General features: G+C 35.9%; 1 protein-coding gene across 1 annotated transcript in view; it reads left to right on the forward strand.

Annotated features, from left to right (window-relative positions):
- Positions 1 to 13,631, forward strand: part of NEGR1 (neuronal growth regulator 1) — an 845,668-nt gene extending 832,037 nt beyond the window's left edge. The window contains exon 7 of the mRNA XM_081056016.1: positions 12,828 to 13,631. Within this exon, the coding sequence (XP_080912142.1) occupies positions 12,828 to 12,952 (125 nt within the window). The 3' untranslated portion in view covers positions 12,953 to 13,631. The remainder of the gene's footprint in view (positions 1 to 12,827) is intronic.
- The last annotated feature ends 1,277 nt before the right edge of the window (positions 13,632 to 14,908 follow it).

A 14,908-nucleotide genomic window follows, 5' to 3' on the forward strand; every position in this document is an offset into this window, starting at 1 on the left:
AATCACAATAAAGTTATAAGAACCAGGAGTGCTTTTAAATATTTAAGAAATACAACAGGAGACAGAACTTTCATAAGGCAATGTTGCTGGTATAGCAGAAACCAAAACGATGATAGTGTAAAACAGTGTGTAATATTACTGGGATAAAATCTATGAGGAAAAAAAAAATCAGATTTAATTAAGATTTCAAGACCCCTTTTACATTATTAAGGGTATGTGCCTGCTAACAATATAATTAATGCAGACCTCCTAAAAGCAATGTAAGTGAATTATCATGAGCCAAGAAGAGGGGAGGCAAAGAGATAGGATAATTGTTTAATTTCACTTTACCCAAAATTAATGTGTTACACTTCTACAATGTGCAAAGCACCATGCACTGTGGGGCAATATGTAGTTGCACTAGACACAGTACTTATAATCTATTGCTCTCTTCTTCATATAAGAGTATTGCCTTTGTCTGGGTCCTCTCAAAATGAGCAGCTCGCTTATAGGTGATTATTTAGGAAAGGAAATTTAAGGAATGCTGGCAGGAGATTGGAACAAGTCAAAGAGAGAAGGAGGGAAAGCCAATCCTAGAACATGTTACTGAGCTCATCCCTGCTGTGGGTCACTGGGCCCCATCCTCCTGGGGACCCCCTGAGGAACCACGTAGAATATATCTCAGAATTGTTTGACCTGCAAAGAGCTGGTTGTCATAGCAGCAAAGTCAGGTAATAAGAGGATGGAAAGCAAGACACAAAAGGTCTGTGAAACAAATATATTTGGCAAATGTGTCTTATGTGGAGGTAAACAGAGCAATTATTAAGGCCTTATTATGTACAGTCACTGTGCTAGCCACTGGGGAAGAGAAAAAGGAAAGAAAGATGAAAAAGTCAAGGCCTCAGCCCTTTAGGAACTTACAGTCTAAGGGAGGAGGAAGTTAATGACCAAGGCTATGAGGGAGGAGTTTGAATTGCAATGGGACCTCAAGGGAGGGAATAAGTAATGGTTAAGGGATTAGGTAAATTTATCACCGAGATAACCCTTGAACTAGGTCTTCAAGGAGAAGTAAAAGTATGCCATACGGAGACTGGAAATTTGGGAGAAAATAGGAGGTGATTCCAAGTAGAAGAGACATGGATTGCAACCCAGGGGGTTAACAGGTGTGGTTTGTTCAAAGCTTGTGATCTGCTTAGAGGAATTGTATATGAAGAGTGTATCCCAGCACACAGAACAGTATATTGAGCATAGTAAGGTGCTTAGTAAGTATTTGTAGGTACTTAAGCATTCTTTGTTTAATGAATGAATTTTCTGATCTGCATTTTTAGAGCTGTGCTTTAGAAGGAGCATATTGTTGGTATGGTTGTTATTGTTTCAAATTGATAGGATTTTGAGGCACACCTGACTGCATCCCAGCAACTGGTCATCTGATATAAATACTAATACATCTTGAAAGCTACCATTTAATGAACACTTAAATGAGCACTGTGCTAAGCTTACTTACTTAGCTTACTGAGCTCATGTACTTATCACGGCAACACAGTGAGGAAGATACTTTTATCCCCAGCTGAGAAAACTGAGGCTTAGAGGTGCTAGGCTAGGACATAATGTGCTTGCCACAAATACAGTCTCTCTCTGTACCTAACACCTTCAAACAGAAGTCACAGAAAAGAGTGATTTTTCAAGAGTTCTCTCAGACAGAGTATGTGTATGGTATGTGTGTGCGTGTATAATTGTATGTTTATAATGTCTTCAGACAGGTAAGAATGTAAGAGTCTTCTTTTCAGTAAAATACAACTAATCTTCCTCTACGATGGTAGTCAATGTTTCCAACTCCTGAATTTTTGATTGATATTACCTCCCTAGAGTACATCTTTCTTCTTCTTGAGCTTGATAGTAAAACCTAATTAAACTGCAGAAATTAAAACAATTTATCTACAGTTCTCTATAATAAATATTTTGACAGTGCCAATCACTTGATCAAAGGCTGTGATACAAAATTAAATTAAATAAGATCCATGTTTTCAAAAAATGTAGACTCTACTGAAGGAGATGAACATGAGAGCAATGACATAGAGGTAAGAGGAAATGGCAGATTAATTCCAACTAGAGTTAGGTAGCAGGTCAGGGAAGCTACATAGCAATGGAGGCACAGAGTCAGCATAGTCGAGTTCTAGTCTTAGTTTTGCCTCCAACTTAAGCACATCGTACAATCTCCACCAGCCTCATCTCCTCATCTATAAAACGGAAGGGTTGCATTAGAATGTTCCCCAATATCCGTTAGAGTTCTGACAGATTCTAACTTTGTAAGAAGTTTGCAATTGAGATAAGCATTGAAAGATGGTTTCTATTGCAACATGTAGCGATGCAGAAGCCTATCTTGGAAGAAGGCAGAGTGTAAGCAAATTCACAAATGCAGCACATGCCCGAGCATGTCCTGAGAATGGAGAGCCTCCCTGTGTCCTGTGACAGTACAGACCCTGTAGGGACAGAGCCAGGAGTGCAGTTTCCAGGCTCTCAGCCTCACGTGTAAAGGTGCTGGCTCGGGTAGTAAATGGCCATCAACTGTGATCGGATGGCCATCAGCTGTGGCTAGTTGGCCATCAGCTGTAACCAGTGAGCCATTGGCCACTAATATAACTGCCATGGCTACTCTAGCAGCGAATGGTGGCTGTCAAGCATGGATTGTGGATTGTGGATTGCAGAGAGGCAGATTGTGGATTGCAGATTGCAGAGAGGCGGATTGCAGTTAGCAAGTGAGGTTGGTTGGCAGAGAAGCGGATGGCGGATTGCGGATCATGTGGCTCCTGCTTCCTGTGTCTCCAACCCAGCTGCCAGAGAGAATATAGTGGTATGACACCCCTATCTATGGCTCCATTGGTGTTCCTTTTTGGCCTTACCTGTGTTCTTATGTGGGGAGCGGGACCAGAGACCCCGCATGACACCCTGCATGAAAGAACCTGTCAGAGGGCAGTCAGCGAGGAGGCTGGAAAGGTAGCATTGGAAAAGTTTACAGAGGGTCTTGAATTCCATACAAGGTCATTGGGATTCTTTAAGGTTTTTTTAAATAGCCAAAATATAATGGAAATGATTAGCGAATCATTGAGAATGACTGAAGATCAATCTGGAGTATAACAAGTGAAACAATTTAAGTGAATCAGAATTACAGGCCAGATAATCACTGGCCCTTATTGCATTTGAAAAGCTAAGGAAAAACATTGAAAGGTAAATGGAATAGTCCAAAAAGGTGGAAGAGATAATCAAACCTTATGAAATTCTTGATTCTTAATGCTAAAGGAACAATGTTGCGGAATAACAGAAAAGAAGCTAGTGTAGTATGACCTTCCTAACTCAAAAAGGGTAAGAATAAAATTTAACAGACAATTTGATCATTAGATCTCCCAATTTAAACCCTAACATAAAAACTTAAATAATTTCACACTCACATAGCCATACATATAAAATCTTAAAAACTCCTTCATCTTGCAAAATGTTTACCAATTTGCAATTTCTCCCACTTTTTTTTTTTTTTACCACACTAGCAATGTCACATGGACGATACAGCTGACAGCAGTGACTATTGTGACCTTAAGAACACAGCTGAGTTTCTATTTTTATGTCTGTGAAACCCTTTTTTCTTCAGCTAGGTGATGCCTTAAAGGCCCAAATTAAAATCTATGTCAAAGCAATTTGTATTGTACGTTTATGTATATATTTCATCCAACAAAGCCAGCTTTTAAAACACACATACACACTCCCACACACAGGCACACACATACTCTAAATTATGTAATGACACATATATGGAAACCCATTTGCGAACCAACTGGGAATGAAGAACTGGATGTTGCCCAAGTTCCAGAAACCTTTGAGAGTTATACAAAATTACATCTATTGGCAACACTCTTCTTTTGAAGAGCTACTATAGATTCATGTACATCACTTCTGATTTGGTAAAAATGGAGTAAACAAACAAACAAACAAAAAATCCAAGACACTTAGAAGATACTGATGAACAATTCAGGCTTTGAAACTTTTTCAATGACTATGAAGGACAAGAAAAAAAAAAGTAGCAAAATTTGTTTCTATGTGGGTGATTGCACACTTATTTTCCTTAGCTCAAATTAGAGGTAATAGTCATGGAGAATTTCATCTGGCTATTTGCAGATAAAAGTATTTATCTATAAATAGGCAGATTTCTGAATATGGGTAATAACAGAGACAAACATATGTTTAAAATCCCGAATGTAGTTCATGGTGAGTAAATAGGATTGTGTACCATGAACTTTGGCAAAATGGCTATTCAGCAAGCAGGAAAGGATTCAAGGACAGTGGTCTGCAGAGAAATAGCTTAGCAGTTGCTACAACAAGGTAGCAGGCAAATTCCATGAGTCAGAAAGAGAAAAGAATGGGATGATTTCTCCAGCCTTTCTCCTCATTGTTTCTAACACTAAAGGGAGATACTTTCTGTGAAAAGTATATTTTTATGCTGGTGAATGCTTTGTCTTTAAAGGTATTGGAACTTCTTGGAGACAGGCATTCGGTTTTTAACCAAAAGTAAAAATCTAAAATGTTAGTGTAAGTATCTAAATACAAATTTTTTTTTATAACCTTCGGCCTCTAATTTGAAAAAGTGCACCAATGTGCACTTGTTAGCCTGATGCCTTCTAAAGACAATAAAAAAGAAGGATGACTGACAGGAATTCAAAGCCATTTGTACAATTGTTACTTTGAATTCCTGGTAGGGGCTCATAAATGAAGCCTTCCTCTACCAGACTGAGAGCTGTTTGAAAAGTGGACCATTCAAACTTTCTCTCTGTATTTGAGAAAACAGTGTTATAGCACAATAAAGGTGTGTTTTGTAAAAAATCATCTGAAAATGTATTCATTGGTAGCCCCACCAAATGACAACTGTGCGACTCAGGCATTCCTCAACCACAAAACCTAGGGAAGGAAGATCTTGAGGGTCTAAGTACAGGAGCATGTACCATCCTCACAAACAAAGACCTTATCCCTGGAAATCTCTATGGCCCAGATGTGAGGTGTACATGAGAAGACATGGCATGTCTGTGCTGTATCTTTCACATACCTCATCCCATCCGAGGGCCTGGGCCATTTGATTGATCAAGAAATAGTGCAGAAATGGATAATGAGATGATGTCATCTGTGTTGAGACTTGCCTGATCCTTCCAGAGACACCATAATCAAAAGTTGTACATCCAGTTGCAAAGCATATCCCATGCTAATGTTCTTCCCTCCCCTAATCTCCACCCAGTGTTTAAGCAGAATTAAGTGATACAAAAAATCTGGGGGGGGAGGTTCTGAGCCTCTGGATATATCATCCACATACTGATTGTTAAGGGGTAGATATTGCTAAAGAGAAGACTACAATATCTTTTGAGCAAACTCCTACCGCAGGGTGTAATAAAACAGAGTTATACTATCTTTTGGATTGAATCAATGCATAATTTCTCAGTAAACTAATGTGCACTCTATTTTGAATCCACATTAATCACTCTCTTTTATATGAATTCCAATTTAGGTGTAAATCATCCACTTTCCATTAAGGTATACGCTTCCTCAGTAAAATGTAAGTTGAGTGCAGCTTTTCTGTATGGAAGCAGAGTTAATGTAGCTAAAAGAACTCTACCTAAGATTGCTGCAAGCAGCTTAAAAATATGAATCAAAGCTAGTTCAGTTAAAACTTGAGTAATTTAAGGAAATTGCCTAGGCAAGTAATTGGTATTATACCAAAACTAAATATTTCAGTTACATTTGCTTTTGCCTAAAAATAAAAACTGGAGCAATACAAGGGAAAACTGCCAAGACTGAAAATAATATGCAGCAGCTGTAAGTAATTGGGAGGGATAATCATAATTAGACAAGATGTAAGATATGTGTTGAAGCCCAGATTGGATCTTCCTGTTGACAAGTGGAAGAAATCCCAAAGGCCTGGACTTCACACCTAGTCCAGACCCTTTTGCTCCACACCTGAGAGCCCCACCAGAACCAAACTCGACACAAGATCACCCTGAAACCATTCTCCAGAGGCCAGGCACCACACTGTTCTCCTTGGGATAAAAGAGAGGGAAAAGGAAAAAAGGAAGGAGTCATTCTCCCTGCCTTCAAGAAGTCTGCACATCAGAGGGGACTGGCCAATTATCTAGCAGTAAATGGCATTAAATAAAAGAAGCCAAGATACTAAAGAGAATCAATATTTTTGTAAGATAACATGGAGGATAGCTTCATACAACCAGAAAAGCACTGATTTAACCAAGTGTAAATTAAGAATGAAGTAAAATGTGTGTGTTCCATGGAGAAGAGAAAGTTCTGTGGGGACAGGGGCCATTTCTATTTTGCTCAGAGAATGCCTAGCACATAGAATCCACTGAATTTGCTAAATGAATGAGTGAATAAGGAGTGTTTAGATCATACCTGAGGGAGTATTGATCCTGTGTTAGATGCTGTACTGGGTGTTTTAATGTATCAACACATTTAACCTTCACGATAAATTTTGAGATACCACCAGTTCTTTTTTTTATTTTTATTTTTTATTTTTATATTGGGGAACAGTATGTTTTTCCAGGGCCCATCAGCTCCAAGTCAAGTTGTTGACCTTTAGTCTAGTTGTGGAGCGTGTAGCTCAGCTCCAAGTCTGGTCGCCATTTTCAATCTTTAGTTGCAGGGGGCACAGCCCACCATCCCATACGGGAATTAAACCAGCAACCTTGTTGTTAAGAGCTCGTGCTCTAACCAAATGAGCCATCTAGCTGCCCCAAGATACTACCAGTCCTTGTTTACAGATGAAGATACTGAACTAAGCACAATGAGGAAACACACCTAGATGAGTCCAGTTAGAAAGAGGTGGAGTTGGACCTTGAGTCAATATTATCTGGATCTACAGTCCATATATTATGTACATTATATTTAAAAACTAAAAAGACTTTAATTTTACTAAGAAAATGGAAAGAATAGCAACCAGCCTTTTCTGTTGTTTGTTTTAAAGTAGCCTCCCTGACATACCCCATTTCATTCCTTCTTTCTATTCCTTTTCCATAAAATGGTGAATATGAAATCATCTAACATTGCTCAAAAGTTGGGTTCTATCTCCTCTCCTTTCCTCTCCTCTCCTCTCCTCTCCTCTCCTCTCCTCTCCTCTCCCTCTCTCTTTCTCTCTCTCTCTCTCTCTCTCTCTCTCTCTCTCTCTCTCTCTCTCTCTCTCTCAAAACTTTACCCTTTTGTTTCTTCCTCCTTTATCTACCCTTTTCATTCTCCTGTTCATCTCAATTTAAACTTCCTCTTCTTTCTTCATTCTTCTCCTCAAAACCAATTCTTTGTCTTAAGAGCAAGAAGTCATGGGAGCAAATATTAAAATAGGGTATTTTATCAAAGTTGTCTTGAATTAGACAACTACATATTTAGAAATATTTTCTATCTTCAACAAACATCTGTGGAATGCATTTGATATAGGATACAGATGCACACATTATGAAGAGGAATATTCCATGACTTCCATATGCTTATAGTCTAGTGGAGGAGAAAGATATATACAATTTATTATAAGTTTAAAAAGACTTATTTCTGAAATCAGGAATAAGCAGAAAACTAACACTTCTTATTAGAGAGATTGGGGGGTACCTCATGGAAGAGGTGGTACGCTAGATCTTTAAGGAGGAGTAAGACTTTGATAGATGGAAAAGAGGGATAGAAAGGAAGGTCATTTATGCTTAAGGATATATAGAATGTGCCAATGACAAGGAATAAGGAAAATACCCTATGTGTTCAGAAATTAGCTCATATAGCTGGAGCTGAGTGTGTATGAGTCTGGATAACTCGACTAGAACCAGATAACAGAGGTCCTGAGTGTTGAGCTACGGGTTTTTGGCTTCCTCTGTAGGCAGTGAAGATCCCTGAAGGTTTTAGGTTAACAAGGCCTTCTACTCTGGCCTCCAGTAGTACAATCTATTGTCAACAGAATAGCCAAGCAATCATATAAAAATGTCAGCTAGCTTTCCCTCTAATGGCTTCCCATATCACTCAGAATGAAGCTGAAACCCTCACTGTAGCCCAACTACACCTCTGACCACATGTCCTAGCCCTCTTAATTTTACTGAGGATGAGTAGCAGTATGATATTCACAGGCAACTAAAACATGGCAGAAAACGTAAAACAGATCTGACCATCCCAGAGGCACAGCTGGATGTCTCCTAGGAAATTCAGGACTAAATCTGGAGGCCATGTGTTCATCTATACTCCCTGTCTTTTGATGTAAGAGGATGATGCTACAAAGTTTAATGCATGCCTGTCCCTTATATAATCTGCCTCATGACCTACCTTTTTGCTCAAAAGCTGAAAGGAGGTATTCTGACTCTGTATAGGTCTTAGAAGATAAAATGTGAGTGATGGAAGACAACATTCTCCTGAAAAAAGAAGTCAAGATATTGTGTCCCCTTAGGTGTTTATGGTGACTATATGGGAAATGGATATGAACCTTATCAATTCATTTAATAAATATTATTGAACATTTATTTAGTACCAGACTCTGTTTTTTACCAACAATAAAGATACTTATAATAAATCTTGGCTTGAAGACATTCTTAGTCAAATAGGGAAAGATAGACATGTAAATATGATGTGATAGATATGCAAATATATCAAACATGGTGCTAAATTTGGCCGGTGGGATTTTATAAAGAGTTTTCTCTTTTAAAGGAGATGATACTTCAACTGAGTTTTGAAGCTGATTTTTAATAGCTATTTTCTATAATTTCTAACTGTTACATTCTATAATTTCTTAAGATTTTCTGTAATTTCTTAAACAGCTGATTGGGCTTTAACATGCTACGCAAATATAATTGTTCCAAATAGTACTGAGACTCTGAACTTTAGCCTTGTGCTTTAAATCATTCAATTAACAAGTCACAAAACAACACATAATAAATATATCTATGGGATTAAAGTTATATAATAACAGGCTACCCCAAGACAATGGACCACCATGCAACCATTTTTAAAAAGTGATAGATATATATAATGGTTGCATGGTGGTATATATATTACTTTTTAAAAATGGTTACATGGTGGTCCATTGTCTTGTATATATATATATACAAGTCTTGTGTTTATGTGTATATATGTATATATATATATATATATATTTGTATATGTATATATGTATATACATATACAATATGTATATGTATATTTGTGTATATATATACACACACACACACACACACACACACTAATGTGTGTATATCATTGCATTTTGAAATAATTGTGTTTGTACCTGCTGCCTGGACTACTTACCTAGAGTGACTCCTTGTTACCATATATATCCTAATGTTCTATATTTGCCTTTTTATTTACACCTCCATCTAGAATGATACTTTCCTAAGAGAAGAATTGAGGGGTAGCTGGTTATCTCAGTTGGTTAGAACATGGTGCTAATAACACCACAGTTGCTGGTTCGATCCCTGCATGGGCCACTGGGAGTTGCACCCTCCTAAAATCAATCAATCAATTAATTAATTAATTAAACTCTAGCCATAGGGATTTAAAAGAAAAAAGAGAGTGAGAGAGAGAAGAATTGATTTTTATTCGTCTTTACTGTGTTCAATTCCCAGCATATAAAAGACATTCAATATATACTTAAGGAGTATGAATTATGATATATAACTTGACATTAGATATCTGACCTCATATTCACTTGACTAACTTTACTCTTTGTATTGTGGCCTGCTAATTCAGTAGCTATTCTACAGTACCATTTTTATACTAATTGCAGAATTAGCAATGCAGCAACAGGCCCCCACTTTATTTTAGGACTAATAGAAGTTTTGCAGTCACAAAACTAACAAGTATATTAATTTGAGACATCTGTGGAAAAATCTATATACTCTTTTAATTACAAAGTAATATTTAATTTTTAAATACATTATTGATATATCTTTGCCATGTCTAAGATAATAGGATGCTGAGTAAAAGATAAAAAGACACATTGGGGGAAAAGATGGCATTGAAAGTATATGATATAAAGGAGTGTATATGGAGATATATGGAATTAAGTAACAAAAGGACCATAACTATTATCTTATTAGTTATTATATTCCCAGTTCTTAGTATAGAGCCTGGTACCTAGTTCAGTACATATTTGCTAAATGAATGAAAGTGGTATACTGTAAATAGTGTAGCTTATAGGCAAGCGGCTTGATTCATAAGAAATTCTAATTTATAAGAGAAAAAATATTCCTTTTAATTCTAACTTATTCATTTATTTAATTGAATTGTTCATTCAACAGACATTTCTTAAGCATCGACTATGTACCAGACTTTGTGTCTGGAAACATCAAGATAAATAAAACATGATTCAGAGAGTTTACAGTCTGGTGAGATAAATAGATATTTATACAACTATTTGCAATTCAGTATTATAGTTATATAAAAGGAATATACGTGGTTGCCTAAGGACACACCAGTGTAATATGCTCAGCTTGTTGAAAGAGAGGGGATTCAATAAAGTTTGCCCGCAAAATGCATTTTATGGATATGGGTCCTTTATACTCTACCCACTTAACGTACTATTTAATTAGTCAAGATAATAAAATGTTATCTTTCTTTGGATGCTTGGCTTTTAAGATTTATTTCTTATTTATGAAATCGTTTTATATGCTTTGTTTATTATACTGTTTTTATTGCACTCAAGATCCTTAAAAAATAACAGCAAAAATAACTCTGAAATAGCTGTCATTGAGAAGACAACAGACCAATTAAATATTTATTTATATTTTTAAAAAGACTACTTTCTAGGTCTTGAACAAGAGCAAATTTAAGGAGTTTTAGGGTTTTAAATTAGACTTCTTAGCTATCAAAACTTGAAAAGTTATCTGTTCAACAATACTTATTTTCTTCATAATCTGCTCATTTCTTAGAACACATTTGTGATGCCAAAAAAAAGCATGAAATAGTTGATCTTGCTCTGTGTTTACTAAAGAGTAGTTGTCTCAGTCCCTGAATCTCACTTACCTGGAACCAACAATTGAACTGTCAAACTGCCCACTGGCAGGGGCCAATGCATCTTTCACCCCCTCTAATTTCTTAGCGGTATAAACAATGCGATTAATTCTTCTTGTAATGTGGAAATATAGTCATTGGTGAAAGTTCCATTAAAAACTACCTGCTGGTAATTCAAATTCAGTAATTAAAACTGTTCCTGGATTTGAGTTATGGATTTGGGGGTAAAATAGTGTATATGTTTTTATTACGTTATTCACTTTGTATTAGAAAACAGTGCTTGAAATCCAGGTTTCATTAAAAGTAGTTAAAAGTATGGTGGAGGAGTTTTTTTTTATTACTATTATAATTATTATGGTAAGTGAGAATCAATCTCAAGCAAGGCTGAGCATGTCTGCGACATTCACTTTCTGGAACGCAATATAATTCACATTCAAAGAGGTAACTGTCCTCTTGTGAAATGAAGAGGAATTCATTCAGTATACCCCCACAAATCCCAAGCTTTGTGAAGTCCCTCAGTGAAAATTCAACACAACGGTTAGTCAAGTACCACATGAGCTTCTCACGTATAAAACCATGATCTTTCTACCATGTTAATGTAATCATACAATTCCAAAGCAAAAAGCTAAGCTTTTAGTAGTAGTAGTAGTAGTAGTAGTAGTAGTAGTAGTAGTAGTAGTAGTAGTAATATTATTGAGATCATTCTATCTGCCTAGAGTTCCAGTTTCAATTCCCTCCACTTCAGGCCTCAAACTTCATGGTCCAACAAGATTAATCTACTTTTAGATCCTAGAATATATGCTGTGCTCTCTCCTTTCCTCGTGAATATATTGTTTCTTCCAGCCAAATGATGGTCCCCTTTGGTAAAACTCTCTGTTAAACTATTCCTCCCTTGCCTGGGCAGATTTAAATACACAATTTTCTGTGTCATTGCAGTGTGCACATGCAACTCTACCATTCCTAGGATTGTATTATATTGTTTGAACATCTTGCCTCACCTCCGAAACAAACAAACAACAAAAACAAAAGTTGGAAGAGATAATCTCTTGTTTGTTTTTCCAGCATGTAGTACAGTATTTGGCCAATAAAAACTATTCACAAATATATGCATGTCACTTATATGTGGAATCTAAAAAAGCTGAACTCGTAAAAATGGAGAGTAGAATGGTTACCAGAGGCTGGGAAGTGGGGGAATTGGGGTACGTTGTTTAAGTGTACAAACTTGGAACCAGTAGAAAAATAAGTCCTAGAGAACTAAAGCACAGCATGGTGATTATAAACAATACTGTATTATAACCTTCAACGTGGCAAAGAGACAGGATCTTAATTGTGCCCCCTACAGGAAAGAACTGAGAATTACATGATGTGATAGAAGTGTTAGCTAATGCTACGGTGGTAATATTACAATATACAAATGTATCAAATCAACACCGTTGTACACCTTAAACTTACACAATGTTGTATGTCAATTACATCTGAACAAACATAATTTTAAAAAATTTTGCCTGAATGAATATTGTCCACTAAGACAAATATTTACAATGCATATAGGAAGAATAATCACATTAACTTCTGTATATTCAGTGCTTAGTATGTGTTTGGCCCAGTGCAGTGTGCTATATGTGCTTCATCTCCAATTCTCACTACAAACCTGCCAAGTGGATTATATTATTCATATTTCTATTTTACCCTCCGGGGGGAAAAAAAAGGGAAGCTCAGAAAGGTTAGTCAAATAGGCCACACATTGCTCCAATAAACTCAGCTGCCTTTTGATTAGTGTGAAGATCCTGGAAGACAAATTAGATTTTGATTTAGTCTTTTCCATTTCTTTCCAGCTCCAAGTACAGCCCAGTATGGAATTACCGGGAGCGCCGACGTTCTTTTCTCCTGCTGGTACCTTGTGTTGACACTGTCCTCTTTCACCAGCATATTCTACCTGAAGAATGCCATTCTACAATAAATTTAAAGACCCATAAAAGGCTTTTAAGGATTCTCTGAAAGTGCTGATGGCTGGATCCAATCTGGTACAGTTTGTTAAAAGCAGCGTGGGATATAATCAGCAGTGCTTACACGGGGATGATCGTCTTCTGTAGAATTGCTCATTATGTAAATACTTTAATTCTACTCTTTTTTTGATTAGCTACATTACCTTGTGAAGCAGTACACATTGTCCTTTTTTTAAGATGTGAAGGCTCTGAAATTACTTTTAGAGGATATTAATTGTGATTTCATGTTTGTAATCTACAACTTTTCAAAAGCATTCAGTCATGGTCTGCTAGGTTGCAGGCTGTAGTTTACAAAAACGAATATTGCAGTGAATATGTGATTCTTTAAGGCTGCAATACAAGCATTCATTTCCCTGTTTCAATAAGAATCAATCCACATTTAAAAAGATGCATTTTTTTCTTTTTTGATAAAAAAGCAAATAACATTGCCTTCAGATCATTTCTTCAAAATATAACACATATCTAGATTTTTCTGCTCGCATGATATTCAGGTTTCAGGAATGAGCCTTGTAATATAACTGGCTGTGCAGCTCTGCTTCTGTTTCCTGTAAGTTCAGCATGGGTGTGCCTTCATAAAATAATACTTTTCTCTTCGTCTCCAAAAACATTTTACCAAATCCTACAATTTAAAGCAAAAAAAACAAAAACAACAACAAAAAAAAACACACAGTGATAAAGGTAAACTATATCCTATCTCTAAAGAAGGAATAAGCTGTTGGACTGTAAAAATTTATTCTTTCATTATTAATGGGGTTTGAGAATTTTGCCCCACAATAACTCAGATTTCTGAAGGAAAACAACAGGTAAATTTACCATATATCTTTAGTTGTAGCTAAATGTTAGACAAACTTTGGGAAATAATTTCCTTTATAAAGACAGTCCATCAAAGGGATTGCCTAACAGTCCAACATCTTTTCCTCTCACTATTCCAAGCCAAAATTTTAAAGATGGTTTTTCAGAAAGGATACAAAGTTCAATCACCTAACACTATATCAGTTGGTAATTTGGTTCTGTGGCAGGTAAGTTGGTAAGATAAGGTGCTCCTCTGGAGAAGAGCATTTTGCATATTTTTCATCTGGAAACATCATCCAGTTGATAGTTTGGAATGCATGTTATATAAAAAAAATTCAAACTATATTATAACAAATATTCCATGCTGGTATGCAGCAGATCAATCTCTGAAATAACTAATTCTATAATAAAATATTTCTCTATAGCCATGTCAGCTCAAACAAGTAAGGCCAAGAAAAGAATTACCACGCTTTATTTTTTCTTACATGACATATGTAAGATATGATCAAATGAAGACAAGTGATGAGAATATCTTAAGATATATTAATTATAAAATTATCATGAATATTAAATTATTTCTATTATAAAAAATCAAAACTACATTTTTGAAGGAAAATGCTATTACTTTAAGAAGCGTTACATAACAGGAATAGTTTGATGGTTTTACTCTTTACTAAAGACCATAGTCTTGAAAGACATTTTACAAACTTGATGAAGTTACCAATTTCACTACACCTAGAGAGATTTCTGCAAATAGACAGTCCCCTTTTGCAAATCATAAAAACAACAAAAAATGCCCACTAATAAAGTTAGATACAAGAAATTTCACAGAAGTTGTACATATTTAAGATAACTAATATTTTGCCCTGAAAGAGATAACTTGAAAATCATGATTTTCCAAGTAAAATTTAGTCCCAAAATACACCATAAATCTAATTAGAAAAATGAATCCTAAATGAGGAGGCATAAATATACAATGTTTCCATAAAATGGCAATAATATGGCATAATGCTATTAAATTTCCTCATGTAATAATTTATTACATTACTTCGACTGACATATTTAAAATGTTTTAATACATATGGCATTTTAACTTTATTATTGATTTGCTTCTTAAA

Source organism: Rhinolophus hipposideros (genome assembly GCF_964194185.1).
Source record: "Rhinolophus hipposideros genome assembly, chromosome: 8".
NCBI classification, from domain to species: Eukaryota; Metazoa; Chordata; class Mammalia; order Chiroptera; family Rhinolophidae; genus Rhinolophus; species Rhinolophus hipposideros.